The following is a 14255-nucleotide window of genomic DNA, read 5'->3' as shown; positions in this document are numbered from 1 at the left end:
TTAAAGGAAGAGATAAAAATTTATCATTTTTCGATGAATTAGCATTTCTATTATATGTAAAAATATGTCCCCAAGGACATTGTGTTTGCATAGAATGTTTCAAAGAATATTTTCCTCGTTTAATCTATAAATTTGTCAAAAAAAATAATTTGATTTGTCCACAATTTTGGGATGTACGTCGGAAAGCAGATGCAAATACAAAAAGAAATTTTTTAAGCAGAAACAAATATATAATTTCAAAATTATTTTCAAACGATTGCTTAAGATTATCTCCAAATGATCTGCTTAAAAATTCGTTGTATCTTGATGATGATGTTCACGAATGCCCACAAGATTTTTACGCTCACGATCATGGAATATTGGAACACCCAGACGAACAGGTAGCGTTTAGTCTCAGGAACTTCTAAATATAATATAATATACATTGCAAACATTATTATCCTCAATGACAACTCTATGGATGTAAATTTCAGACAAAAATGAATAATTAGAAAAAAGAGACTCAAGATGTGCTGTTTTCTACCAATTTTTGCTTAATCTGCAAATATATATTTGAAATATTAAAAAAGGAAAAAATCGTTAAATGTTCGAAAAAAATCAAAAAAAGTATATCAAAAAAATTAATAGGTATCACAAGTCTCCTCTATACCTCAACAAAAGTGATAAAGAACAAGGTTCGCCTAGTCAACAGAACATTATTGCCATCTGGATATACTGTGATTCAAATGGACACAGACACAATCCTGTATAAAGACAAGACATATTCATTACTTATGTAATATCCCTACTACTAAGTATCATTTATAAACATATTTACAGTTTCCTGCATTTTAACATTTTTAGATTGGTCTTTAAGTATTGTTAAAGAAAATACATTATAAAAAGGTTATGTAGCAAATATAAAAAAAAAGAGAATTATCACTATATAGTGAATCAATTTCTCTGGATATAGTCAAGTTTTTTCTATATATTACTACTACTATTACTCTACTTCGTCCGTTCCCATGGTCGGTATTCACAGTCGGTTCTTATTTCAAGATCATCTTAATGTCTTCAGATGCGGCCCTTTTATGGGTTCGTGACACCTCAAGACTGAACTTAATACAGTCTTGAATATAGAAATGACTATGAATACTCCGACCTATATTATTTAGGAATCCTCCTTCTATTCCTCGAAATTGCTTATATCTAGTCAACACGTTACCAAAATTTTAGCAATATTGCACAGTACAAGCAAATAGATCATTTATATTTATTTAGATATGATTGTAAAATCGCGATCAATTACCATTCTCATTTCGTTCGAATATGTTCTTAAAAAAAATTGTATCAATCGCTATTTTTAATGTCATAAAAAGAAAATTTATATCGATATGTTTACCACCTATCTAATGTATATCTGTCGCTTATTCGCTCTACGTTTATCAATATTATCATATTATATGAGTATATTTCTCGAATCCAAATGTCAGTAACACATATCTATTTACAGAATTTACACTTTGTCGATATAGTTACTGTAAAATTGATGTTCGTAAAAGCGCGAACCCAAATGTTAGCATGATTAAAAGTATTACTTATGAAAGACATAATTGTCCTTAATTGTCAAGATTTATATACGTCCATTATATTTTATCTTTACTTGCTCTACTTTTGTGCTCTTGTTAGTTGTATAATTTACATAATGCATGTTATATAATATATGTTACAATATAACATTTTACAATACATATATTATTTATGAATAATATATATACGTATATGTATATACGTGTATATCGTTAAATATTATACACATATGTATCTGGCCAAAATATTTTAGTGAATTTTGAACCAATGATTTACTTCCTTTAGATATGTATACCTAATCCTTTTTTGTAAAGCGACAGATGTAGATAATTATTTACGTATAATATTTCTTTATCACAAGAAACAATTAAAATGTATTAAATGTGTATTATAGAGACATACGAGATACATCGTAATGCTGTTGAAACTGCAAATTATGTGCGCTCAATTGTTTATACTTTATACCCTTATATAAAGATTAAAATTAATGAGAAACATATGAAGTTAATATTTTTTCCTAATAATGTTTTGTTGGTACTCTAAATTTCACCTGTAATTATTATCATACAATAATATTTTAAATACAGTGATATATTCATATCAATTTTACGATAACTGTAAAGTGCTTTAAGTTGCTGCTCATTTCTTATTATGTGATAAGCGAACTTTTAAACTGGTTTTGCAAGGTATGAATTATGATTTATAATATATACATTTGTTATGTCTCTTACAAAAACACTTCAATTGTAAAGAAATAATATATTTATCAAAGTTAATACAGCGTGAGAGACGTGTAGTTTATTATATGTCATACACATTAGAAGTATATACGTATCTTGACAATGTTAATGACATATTCACAAGTAAAAGATATTTACTTTTGAATTTATAATTTTATTGCGTTTAAAAATTACATAAATTAGATTCGTTAAAAGGAATAAAATGAGACTGCGCGCGCACGTATACACACACACACACACACACACACACACACACACACATATATATATATATATTCATTGTATACCACATTGATATTTTTTATTTCATTAAGGTACATTGATTATGTTGCAGTTCTGGAAATACTTCATACATTAATACTTCAAATATATCCTGTAAAAGAGGAATCAATAATTGCAAAAAAATGCAAAAAGGTTTATACACATATGTTTCGACAACGAAACAGAGACAGTTACAAGCAGATTGACTTACGTAAAATAGCTGCTTATTCAGATTCACGTTTTGCAGGGAGTCAAAAACTTTAATCGCGCCACGTTCAGCACTTTGTGCTCCTACTAGATTTGTTAATACTTCAGGTACATTGTTGAGAAATTGCCTGCGTGCCTCGCCTCGTGTTTTCAACTTCTCCTCATCGGTGCGAAGAACGGTCTCAGATACAAGTTGCCCATTTGGCCACCACGCTCTCGTAAACAATTGTATGTAATAATGAAGCATCGGTTCGGAAAACACCCATGCAACAGTATCTCTGATTTGTCTACAAATCAATGATACATTAACGTATCTTATTAAATATCGTTCTATCTTATAATTAAATTACAAAAATCAAGAAATTAAAAAGTTATTTGTATAAACTAAAAGCAGAGTATTTAAAAGTTTCATAAGGCAAAAAAATTTTGTGTAAACGATATTTCACCTATTTATGGTACGTCCGTAAGTAATCTGTACGAAAGTGATGAGTGATCGTCTGAGCCAACGAAATACTCCTCTTAAATCAAAAACTTCTCCGAGAAGCGTATACAACGGCTCTGCGATTGCATCTTTGCTAGCATTTAGATAGGTGTCTGTGCCGGTACGGCCCGATTCGCTGTCATCCAATAACAACGAATAATCATCTTCATCTTCTTTGTCGCGTGGTTCGTTGCTACCGACAGATCTGTCATGAAGATTTATAGAATCAGGAAATACATCAATGATCATATGACGAAATTAGTGTACGCATACGTTTTGAATAACGTGGACAAAGAAAAGCGAGATTTCTTGGGAGATGGTGCCACTACGGTTTTAAGATGCTCCGAGCTTGGACTGAGAAAAGCATACAATGCCTCGCTTTGATTAAGTCTCTCATCCTCCAAAACAAACTATAAGAATTAATAAACAAATTAATAAAGTAAACAGTGTTAATAAAATAGTCTAGATTCACATTTAAGGACTTACATTCAAATATTTTTGTATCTGCATCTTAGCTTTATCGAGAGTGCTCTTGTCGGATTTTCCGAAAAACTTCAAAGGCTGCGAAGGTAAGTCCAAACTTTTAACATTAGAACATAACTGACGTAATTTCCTGTGAAGATCTTGAAAGTCTTGCAGTTTTCTCAGCACTACCCATCCGCTGGATATGCTTTCATCATTGTCTTCATCCTCTGCCATGTGAACAACCAATACAAATTGCGGAGGATCTCCGTTATCAGGCATCTATTCAATAAGATAATTATGAAAAATGTTTCTATATATATATATATATATATGTACAGAAAAAAAGTTTATTAAATTACCTCTGCGCTCTGCACGTCGGCTCTCCAACGACCCAGATGTTCGGCCCACATTTCTGTATGATTTAAATGCGCTTCCAGTTGTCGCTTTTCGCCTTGCAGCCATTCAACCTCTTTCGCCAATATGCTAAGTACTTTGCTCTCGGGCTTGAGAGAAGATTTGAGCGCCTGCAAAGCTTGCATTTTGTTGTTCAATTTTTCGTGCAGCTGATCTAGTTTGCTACGAGCGTAATTCGATCGTTCACCAACGAGCAAAGTCGAGGATTCTGATAATGTACCATCAATGATCTCACGGTCTTCAACTAAACCTAATACACAACAGAAGTTAATAAATATAATATATAAAATTATATTTTTTTAATTACCAACATCACTTACGTTAAAATAAATTTTTACCATATAAAATTTAATTTTAAAAATATATAATGTAGAATATAACTGACCTTCTGCTCTCTCATTAAGTAATGCCTCCTGCATGCTTTTATATTGCTCACTAACGAGAAATGACGGATAATACTTCTCCTGAAGTGTTTTAACAACGCTATCTTGGACCTCGTAAAATACGTTGGGTCCCGTATCGCCCAATAAAAAAGCTTCCATCCGTTTTCGTACATTTTTATCCACCTTGATTTCGGCGGTGGGTGATCTGATGTAAGTGTAAAAGATCTCGGCTCCCAGTTGATGCCAATTGGATCGTTCTGCGGCTCGTAATTCTTGCACTGCCGCCCAGTAACCGATTAATCCTTGACTAGCGACTTGTTCCAGAAACTGAGTCAGATATCGTCGGCCAGTCACGTTATCCAGAATCGCTTGCAGCGGAAGTACCCTACCCTCCGCGATCTCCGCCGCGTTGCAGATATCGTCCGTATCCTGAAAGATATAATTTTAAAATATTGTTATATTATACCGTAATTCGCATGAATACGATTTTTTACCTGACGAGGATATCCATCCCATCCCAATGTCTGCATGTGACATTCGCACGTATTCTTAGCGTATGTCAGTTGACTGATATATCTCTTTAACTTTCTCGCTCGAATGGCATCGGAATTTCCCAGAGCATTATTTTCAGGATCCAAACCTTGAGCTCGTTTTACGTTTTGCACCGTGGTGGCTTGCATAATCTCAGTAACGATATTATATCTGATATGTTTGAGCACTTCTAGATCCCTGGTGCTTTTAACCATCCGAATAAAGTCCTCGAAGGATTCCGCGTATTCGTACGTTTTCCTGTGCATCGCTTCAGCGAGCTGCTGCTGATCAATGTATGTCAGAATCTTCTGATTGATATAATCGGGATCCGTGATTAAATCTATCGCCGGTTTTAGGACTGAAAAAACATAGAAAAGTAAGTGAGAAATAAGTATAAGTCATATATAAAAAAAACTAATATTAAAAATACTAATATTAAAAATTAAGCTTACTTTTGCATGTAAGAATTTCTCTTAAAAGAAACTTTACTGGAGAAAGGGAGTAACAGCGTGGTAACAAAAACAGGATATAAAGTTCGCTGATCTTCCTTAAGTATTCTAGCTCAGCGACAGGCGACATCAAATGCGCTGACAAAATAAACACGGGGTCCTCTCCTTCTGACCTAAATGCGATAAATAAATCAATTGCTTCTCGTCTTGAACACGTCAATGAAAAAAGACGCTTACGAAGCCGCTTGAGCTATCCTGATCTTCTCAAAGTGAAAAGTGAGCTTATTCACTATATTGCAAACCACTAGTTTGGTGTGATCAACATGTGACAAGCGATCGTGTAAGCTCTGTATCGCGCCCCACACATCCTGCTTCATGTTATCTATCAGCTGTTCAGAGCCAAAAACAAGATCGTTCAGCCAGAAGCCGACAAAGTCCTGAAAGATCAAATCTAGAAGATTCTGCAGGGCATTATCCACCAGGCGTGTGAAGATAACAGGATAACGCATGTGCTTCCTAGTGCTGGCTGATTTGGGCTCATATCCTTTCTAAAAAATCGATAATCAGGAGTAAACAATGATAACAATTAGTCCTCTGCCCTTTTCAAGTGAACTTTTTACACTGTGTTCATCTTTTCTTTTTTTCTTGAACCGAAAGAAGAGAAAAAAAATTGACAGTGTAAAAATTCAACTAAAAAGAATTATAAATTTATTTGTCTTTTCTTTTCTTTTGTTTTGTTAAAACAAGTTAATAAGTATCGTTCTGTCTTCGTTATTCTTAGAAGAAAAAAGATATTGTGCCTACTTGTAATTAAGGCTCAGTTCTACAAATGTAAGATTAACTTTAATCTCAATTTAATTTACTACTTCCTTTTCTAATTTCTTTTTAAACTCTTTGTTAAAATTAGAAAAAGATAAATAGTAAATTGAATTAAATAAACCATTCTATTCCATCTAGATTCAGTTTCACCAATGTAAAATCAATTCAATCTCGGTTCAGTTTACGCTTTACATATATTTTCCTAATTCTAAGAATTAGGAAAAGATAGTTAGTACATTAAACAGAGATTCAGAAAAAATAAAGAATAAATTCAACCGAGATTAAAGTTAATTTTACATCAATGGAATCTTACATCACTGGACCTAATTAAATGCATTGTTTTGATCGTGTACCATCAGTATGTTGCGGAAGGCGTCCACTTCTGCAATGGTTCTAACAGTTCCAGAGCCAGTCTGGTGTTTGGGTGACAGAGCTATGTTAATCAGTATCATGATTAACGGGCCGATAAGCAGGCAGGAACAAGTTAATACAATGTAGAGACAACAACACTGGACGCAGGTCCAGTTCATAACAGTTCCCAAACCCATAACGGCCAATGATATAATGCCAATAGCAATGGGAGTAACCATGGCTCTCATTAATACAACGACGATGCGGCGAGATAACAGTACTTATATCAGTGAACATGTACACGCAATAATTCCTTTTAATCTCGCCGCGCTGATAATGCAAAATAATACCGAGAGTTCCGCCATTTTTAAATGTCTAGTGCGGTCTAGTGTTTCGCACTTTACGATCCTTTACGCTCTGTTGCACCGAGGCTACGGTCATCTCGCGACGAGATCAAACAGTTAAAAGCTACTTGACCACAGCTGGTCAAGTGGTTTGCATGTCATCGCGTTGCAGATGTGGTATAACTGAACTGATATTATTTTTGGACATACAAATTCTGAAAAATAATAATTTCCTTCCAAATTAAAAGTATCGGCACGCAGTTCATGTGTATAATTTAAGTAAATTTATTTAAAATATATATAATAATAAACAATAATATATAATATTATAGATGCATTGTTATTCTGTTTTTATAAATTTTAGGATGTTCTTATATCAGCTATATGTTCGCAATTGTCTCGTTTTTATAAATTTTTCAATTTGATTATATTTTTTATATAAATATAATTATAATAAAAATATATAAGATTATATGTGTCGATATTTATTTGCGGTACAAAAATTAAAAAATTAAAATTTTAGAAACAAAAATATTCCGTGCCGTTGCAGATGAATAATGGAATTACATAAAGCGAGCTATAATTCTTCATAAAAATTCCTGCAAATTTCAGCCTAAAGCTAGTATTAAAATAAAAAAAGAAGTATTAATAACAGATAAGAAAAAAATGTAAAGATTATAAATAATCTTCAAATAATATCATATATAAGTATAGTATAACTATATATATATACATGTGATATCTATATAGTCTTGAATTCGATAACATGGTCTTTTTATCAACAATCTTACAGTCCAACCGACTCTCAATTTATTATCAAATTTTTTATCAATGTATCGCAACGAGATTCGAATATATATAATATATATATATATATATCTCAAACAAATATTATATATATAAGCTTTTATTAAAATAATTAGAGCATGTCGCGATCTCAACACGCGCAATCATCCGACAACCTAGCTCATTGCGATGTCGTGGATAAAAAGATCATAAAAAAATAAACACGGATTTTCACGTTGCTCAATTCGCGGATTCGCGCAATTTTTTTTTCTTCCACAAATGAGAGCGCGATAAATCGTCATTCACGATATAAAAGAAATATATCAGAGTTGTCGCGAAACAGTAGTGGAAAAATCATCTCTTTCCACCCAATTTCTTTCGCGAGGTCATAGAGACGAGGGGCCTGACGAAATCGACCTTGCGTCGCGTCACAACGTCCTAGTTATAACAGCTTTTCGCAATACCGCGCGCCAAAGATAAAATAAGAGATCGCGATTCGGTGAACTGCATCGCCGAGCGTCTGCCTTCGAAACGGCGCAAACATGGCTGCGTTCAACAGAAAAAGCAGCTAGCTTTGCAACTGTTGTAAAATTCTTTAATATCATTTGTCTCGCTCTTATTTCCTCACTAGACTTAAATGTATAAATCAATCATATTAAAGAATTTTACAATCTTACAAATTGTAAAGTTAATTACATTTTCTGTTAAACGCAGCCATTAAAATTATGCATCAGTTTATCGCGCAACGCGCGACGCCTATACGACGCTGATTGAAACGTTCCCCATTTTTCATGCCGGGAATGTAAAAAATCTTTATTTCCTTTTCTATTATTTTTTTCTTTTTTCCCTTTTTTCCTAATTATTTCCTTTTCCAAGCAGTTTTATAAAAGACGTATATTACGCACGTAAAATAAAATCTCATTCAAATTTTCCGCTTTTTTAACTCCTTATGTATCATGCGCTCCTAATACACGAACGTATGTACCCAGTTCTTGAAATTCGTATTCGTAACTCATTTCAGTTTGATATGCTTTCCCTGTGAAAGGCGGGAACTTTGAATCGAAATAATCTTCTTCTAACCTCTTGGTGAATCCTGTTCCTTTGATAACTTTGACGATTTTTCGAAGGTATCAAGAGCACTCTTGTTTCAATTTCAAGTCTCTCGCCTAACCTCTTGCGATTGTCTTGGAATGAGAGACGAATTTACGTCAATATACAGAGATGATTCTGCGTATTATATGGAAAATAAAATAATTATATAGTGTTTATATAATATATTATATATGCGTATAGTATATTAGACGAATATAATGTATATCTATATTTATATATTATTCGCTAGACGACACAATTAAAGTTCAAAATTGAGACATATATAAGACGTCTTTTAGACATGTTTAAAACATGTTTTTTTTTTGCAAAAATATCTTTAAAATAATTAATATGCCTTATATTGTCCTATTTTTGATTATTTATTACTCTATATTTTAAGCTTATGTTTTTACAATGTCAATTATTTTTATATTTTCTTTATTTTTCATGCATACAAGTATTCTAAACCTAATAATTTATCCATTTTTAACATTTTGTAGGTTCACATAATTTAATTATGTCTCAATGAACTTCTGTCGCAATTTTGGTAAAGGATTAGAATGAAAGAATTATTATCTAAAATCAAATATCGCAAGGGGAAGATTGCGTTGAATTAAACGTGTTCCGCACAAATCTCTTCACGTGAGTTTTCTAGCTAGACGTACAGAATCAAAAAGGTTGCGTTCCATTAAACGCTCACAACGCTTGTGGAATAGTTTCATCCTTGTTGTTTATCAAATGTCAAACAAAGAAAAACGATGCTCGTGAGCATTGCGAGTGTAAGTGAAATGCAGCCAAAGAAAAACCTCACCATATCTTCAAGTATAAGATATGGAGTTGATATTTATTATAAATATTATTAGTTTAATCGTTCTCTCTTCATATATTCCAGCTTAAAATTTTCTTTTATTTTTAACGATCTTTTTGTTTTCTGGTAAACGTTTATTTTTTTAATATTTTAGCGTTTTTCAAGGATCTCTTGTTGTGTTTATCATCTCTCGAAAAAATAATGAAGTCTCTCGATCTTGAAGATATTTGTTCGCGCGCTTGGTGAAGTTTGGAAAAAATCGCATTCATCCACTAATTTGGTGTGCAATTACGAAGTTTACTTTCCATTCTTGAGTGAGGGCCGCGAGTTCCCCGAGGGTCGCGAGGATGGGAGCGAGCGAGCGGGCAGACGTCGCAGCGTTATCGCGCGGCGTGGATCTCCTACACGTTCCACCGTGATATACGTATAAAATGTCGACGTGAGCTAGATTTTTGGATCTTTATTAGATGTACACCGTCGCGATACCATTGATGATGGATCGACGATGCCGCTTCATCACGACGATCGCTCTGTGCTGTTGCATTTCGTTGGCGAACCCAACGTTCGTCAAACCCGATGACAATCCTGACATCGAGCTCACGACGGTGAGTGTTTTCCTCATCATGACTCTCTTTATAATATGATTGTGACATTACGAGCCTCGCTGAACAACGAATTATTGTATCTTGAATGTCATGTTAAATTGGCTTGCGTAATTACCTACTCTTTCTATTGCAGTGTTTATCTTGGCATTTAGATGCATTCTTAGAGAAAAGAAAGTAAGGTATAAAGGATAAATGAAATGTTTGAGGAGAGCACACAATTAAAGGAGAATAGGGAATAGAGATTAAAGCAATAAAGGTGGGACCGAGCCTTATTTTTTAATTTTATCGATAAACTAGTGCATTATTGCTATAATTTTTGTAATTTTTATTATGTTTAAGGATTTTTTATACATAATCGATCGACAGTATTCTCTATTTCTTTAATTGTGCAGTACTCCTAAAATCTGATCTATACAATACTCTTTGCTTTCTATCTTTTGCTTTTTCCTTCTTGTTTTTTCGCCTCTTATCTTGTTTCTTCGTTTTCTAGCCCCTGATAAAAATTGACGAACTTCAGAAGAGACAAGAAATACGTGACAAGTTTGTTTATCGATAAAACGGTTACAAAGGAAGAAAAAAGCGACAAAAGTAAAGAGCAAGAAACAAAAAGCAAAAATAACATTGTAACTCAGACTTAAGAAATTAATACATCACACATCTTAAGATGTCTCTTTAAAATCTTATCTTCTAAAATTCTACTCTTAAAACTAAATACCGATGAGAATAAGTCATTTATGGTCAAGCTGGATCTTGGATACTAATATAATTACGTGTGAATTTATATTAGAAGCATTCAAGATCCAGCTTGACCGTAAATGGTTTATTCTCATCGGTATTTAATTTAAAAACTCACGGTCCAAATTTGATATTGTCTACTCTTAAATTCATCTTGTCGACATCTGATGATTGACACGTACCTAATTGATGTATGAAATAAAAATGGATGAGCTCTTTCCTTCTTAGCAAATAAATATGTATTATTTTATTCGCAGCCAGAACTGGTGATGAAATACGGATATCCCTTGGAGATTCACAGTATCGTTACGAACGATGGCTATGCTCTTCAACTGCATCGAATACCGTGCGGCCGGGATGAGGAGGAAACAAAATCTAAGACAAAAACGCCGATACTCTTGGTGCACGGTCTGGGAGGTAGCTCTGCTGATTGGGTCCTTATGGGTCCTGGAAAGTCGTTAGGTGGATCCTTATTCATATTTATAGAGCTATAAAACTGTTAACAATATCAGTACAAAAAGATAATCTTGACATTCGTTTGGATAAAGTAATATAATAGAGGACTTCTTCTAGCGTATATATTAGCCGATGAAGGTTACGACGTGTGGCTTGGAAACAACAGAGGCAACCTTTATTCGAGGAATCATACCTGGTTGTCGCCGACCGACCGAGATTTCTGGGATTTCAGGTAACTGAAACGTTACGGAGGATTAGTGGCAATTTTATTACGAATAAGAAAAATATATTAATTACATAAATTACATTTAAGAATGAGAGAAGAATATTAACAGTAAATCTGCCATGACTGGTTAACTGCCGCCCAAGTAACACTGTGGTGCTTTATTAACGTTTTTTAGACGCTATATGCTATTTGAAATTTTTAAACTTATCGTTTTTTACTTAATTGTATAACTATTGTTTATTTTTTGTTTCCTATTTATAATTAAAATGAAAAAAATGTTTTTATTATTTAAAAGTCATTATATATTTTCTTTATTATTGTATACTAAATTGACTATTATCTATATATAATTGTCTATATATAATTGTCTATATATAATTATCTATATATAATTGAAAAGTATAATTTTTATTTAAAGACCACCTATTCGGTAGAAATAGCTGATATGTATAAATTGTCGATTATACATTTAGTGTTAATCATATAAAATTATCGCTCTGTACTAGCCATGTTTATGACATTTAGCTTTGCCTTTCAGATCAAATTTACATATAAAATTTAAGTCTCTAATTAATCTAAAAAAAAAACATTAAATAATAATATACAAAAATCATAATTTAATTTAATTTTAAATATGTATTTTTTAAAGAAATATTAATTTATAGGTATCAATTTTCGTATTTTAGAATATATGAGAAAGATTATCGCAAAGAAACTTGTATTCTATATTTCTTTCAGTTATCATGAACTTGGTATCTACGATCTTCCCGCAATGATCGATTATGTTTTGGACACGACGGGATACGAGAGGATCTATTATGTTGGACATTCGGAAGGTACCACGCAGTTTTGGGTAATGGCATCGGAAAAACCTGAATACAATTCGAAGATTACTCTAATGATCGGTCTAGCACCAGCAGCTTTCAGCGGCAATATTCGCGGTCCGATCCAAAAACTCGCCAAGTTGACGTACTTCGGCGTGGTGAGAATCATCATCGAAGCATTCAATGAATGTTATTATTGTTTTACCTCGACTTCGAGGTCGACTTCATTTCTCCTTTCATTTCTCTTACAGTGGGTCGGCGAAACTTTCGGCTATCCAGAATTCCGTTCCCGATCCGATTGGGGAAAATTCGTGTCGAACCTATTTTGCCAGAGAGCAGCATCCACGCAATTCATTTGCAGCAATATCCTGTTTCTAGTCGCAGGATTTAGTCGTGCGGAATTAAATACAGTAAGAATAAACGACACGCATTCGTCGATTTCGATTCCCTATATCGCTTCTTTTATTCGTATTATTGATCGAGCTTTCATTCATTGCGATCAGGAGTACCTGACGGTCATCATAGGCCACGTACCTGCAGGAGCTTCCTGGAAACAACTCGTGCATTACGGTCAAGGATACATTAATACGGGTAACATCGTGATAATTATACAAAAAGAAAGAAAAGATAAATAATACATCGAGTGCTGTATTGTGTATTATAATATCGACGAATCTGAGGAAACTTTTCAAAATGCTTCAGGTCACTTTAGACAATACGACTATGGTAACGTCGACAAAAATCTTCAGATGTACAATTCAACGACGCCACCGGATTACCAATTAGAAAAAATTACTGCGCCGATTGCTTTTTTCAGTAGCGACGACGACTGGCTAGCAACTACAAAGGTACACTACATGCAACTAAAAATGTTCTTTTTATAAAAGATGAATTTACTTTAATCAAATTTTATAGAAACTTACCTTAAATGTATTAATTTCTCTCGTTTTTTACAATTTATATAATCAAAATTCGTTATAACATCTATCATCATTTGTTAATGTGATATAAATTTCATTCAAGGACGTGGACCTCTTGGCTGCGAAGCTCAACAGCCTCATATTTCATTATAAAACTCCTTTTAATACCACCTGTAATCATTATGACTTCATATGGGGGAAGTCCTCTGTGCAAATGGTTTCACAGCCTATTCTACAATTATTGGCTCAATATCAATAGCGATATTTTTTCTGGGTTAAAAAAAGATATCCTTTTCCGACAGAAAGTTACAAGTGCGTATAATGAATCGATCTAATTTATTGTTGTTATAATATTAGTATTATCATCATATAATACGTTGCGTTTACATATATAGTTCGTACTTATTTAATTTCACTTCCGCCACTTCAGATTGCATAGCGCTGCATCAATTTCACTGTGTCACTAACGTAAAACGTAACTTCGCTTATATTTTCTCTCGATTATAATGTCGCTCTATGTACATTTATACAAACTCCATCGTAATCAATCTGCGATCACTGCATAAGAAACTACATTTGCGATTACAATTCGTCGCGATCGCATCCGGCCGCCGCCGGTATAATTACAAACTTATACTCCTTTAATCGCACTTGAGCATCGCCCGGAGAAAATACTTTCTCCACTTTGAAAATCCTTCTAAAGCGCAGCGTGTTCTGGAATAGACATTGAGAAAAATTTCATTTCTTGCGGCAGATGCTTTAAGCGATCAATCCTGATTTATCCCAATG

The 14255-nt window shown here is 33.4% G+C and overlaps 2 protein-coding genes across 2 annotated transcripts; one reads left to right on the top strand and one right to left on the bottom strand.

Annotated features, from left to right (window-relative positions):
* Window positions 1-2610: 2610 nt before the first annotated feature.
* Window positions 2611-6933, bottom strand: LOC108775836 (sorting nexin-25). The gene is made up of 11 exons (XM_018542282.1): window positions 6673-6933; window positions 5738-6048; window positions 5504-5673; window positions 5015-5409; window positions 4523-4949; window positions 4083-4387; window positions 3745-4002; window positions 3532-3668; window positions 3224-3463; window positions 2782-3064; window positions 2611-2682 (listed from the first exon to the last, which is right to left on the bottom strand). Exons 1-11 carry the CDS (start codon window positions 6916-6918, stop codon window positions 2611-2613), a joined length of 2844 nt encoding a protein of 947 aa, XP_018397784.1. The 5' UTR covers window positions 6919-6933.
* Window positions 6934-10191: 3258 nt separating this feature from the next.
* Window positions 10192-13725, top strand: LOC108775883 (lipase 3). Its single transcript, XM_018542339.1, has 8 exons — window positions 10192-10305; window positions 11298-11502; window positions 11614-11728; window positions 12461-12704; window positions 12798-12956; window positions 13050-13137; window positions 13249-13394; window positions 13570-13725. Exons 1-8 carry the CDS (start codon window positions 10192-10194, stop codon window positions 13723-13725), a joined length of 1227 nt encoding a protein of 408 aa, XP_018397841.1.
* Window positions 13726-14255: the final 530 nt, after the last annotated feature.

The sequence above is a fragment of the Cyphomyrmex costatus genome, unplaced genomic scaffold, assembly GCF_001594065.2.
Source record: "Cyphomyrmex costatus isolate MS0001 unplaced genomic scaffold, Ccosl1.0 scaffold33, whole genome shotgun sequence".
NCBI lineage: Eukaryota > Metazoa > Arthropoda > Insecta > Hymenoptera > Formicidae > Cyphomyrmex > Cyphomyrmex costatus.
The sequence above is the reverse complement of the archived record's forward strand: the minus strand, read 5'-3'. Positions and strand labels throughout refer to the sequence as shown.

What these genes read in the sequence shown, in the direction of transcription:
- LOC108775836 (XM_018542282.1), bottom strand. Translation starts at nt 6,918, where the DNA reads ATGAGAGCCATGGTTACTCCCATTGCTATTGGCATTATATCATTGGCC. An exon ending in AGAAATTCTTACATGCAAAA is followed by an intron (nt 5,410 to 5,503) that starts GTAAGCTTAATT and finishes ATGTTTTTTCAG; the next exon opens with TCCTAAAACCGGCGATAGAT. An exon ending in TTGTCCACGTTATTCAAAAC is followed by an intron (nt 3,464 to 3,531) that starts GTATGCGTACAC and finishes TCTTCATGACAG; the next exon opens with ATCTGTCGGTAGCAACGAAC.
- LOC108775883 (XM_018542339.1), top strand. Translation starts at nt 10,192, where the DNA reads ATGATGGATCGACGATGCCGCTTCATCACGACGATCGCTCTGTGCTGT. An exon ending in GTCGTGCGGAATTAAATACA is followed by an intron (nt 12,957 to 13,049) that starts GTAAGAATAAAC and finishes CATTGCGATCAG; the next exon opens with GAGTACCTGACGGTCATCAT. An exon ending in ACTGGCTAGCAACTACAAAG is followed by an intron (nt 13,395 to 13,569) that starts GTACACTACATG and finishes ATTTCATTCAAG; the next exon opens with GACGTGGACCTCTTGGCTGC.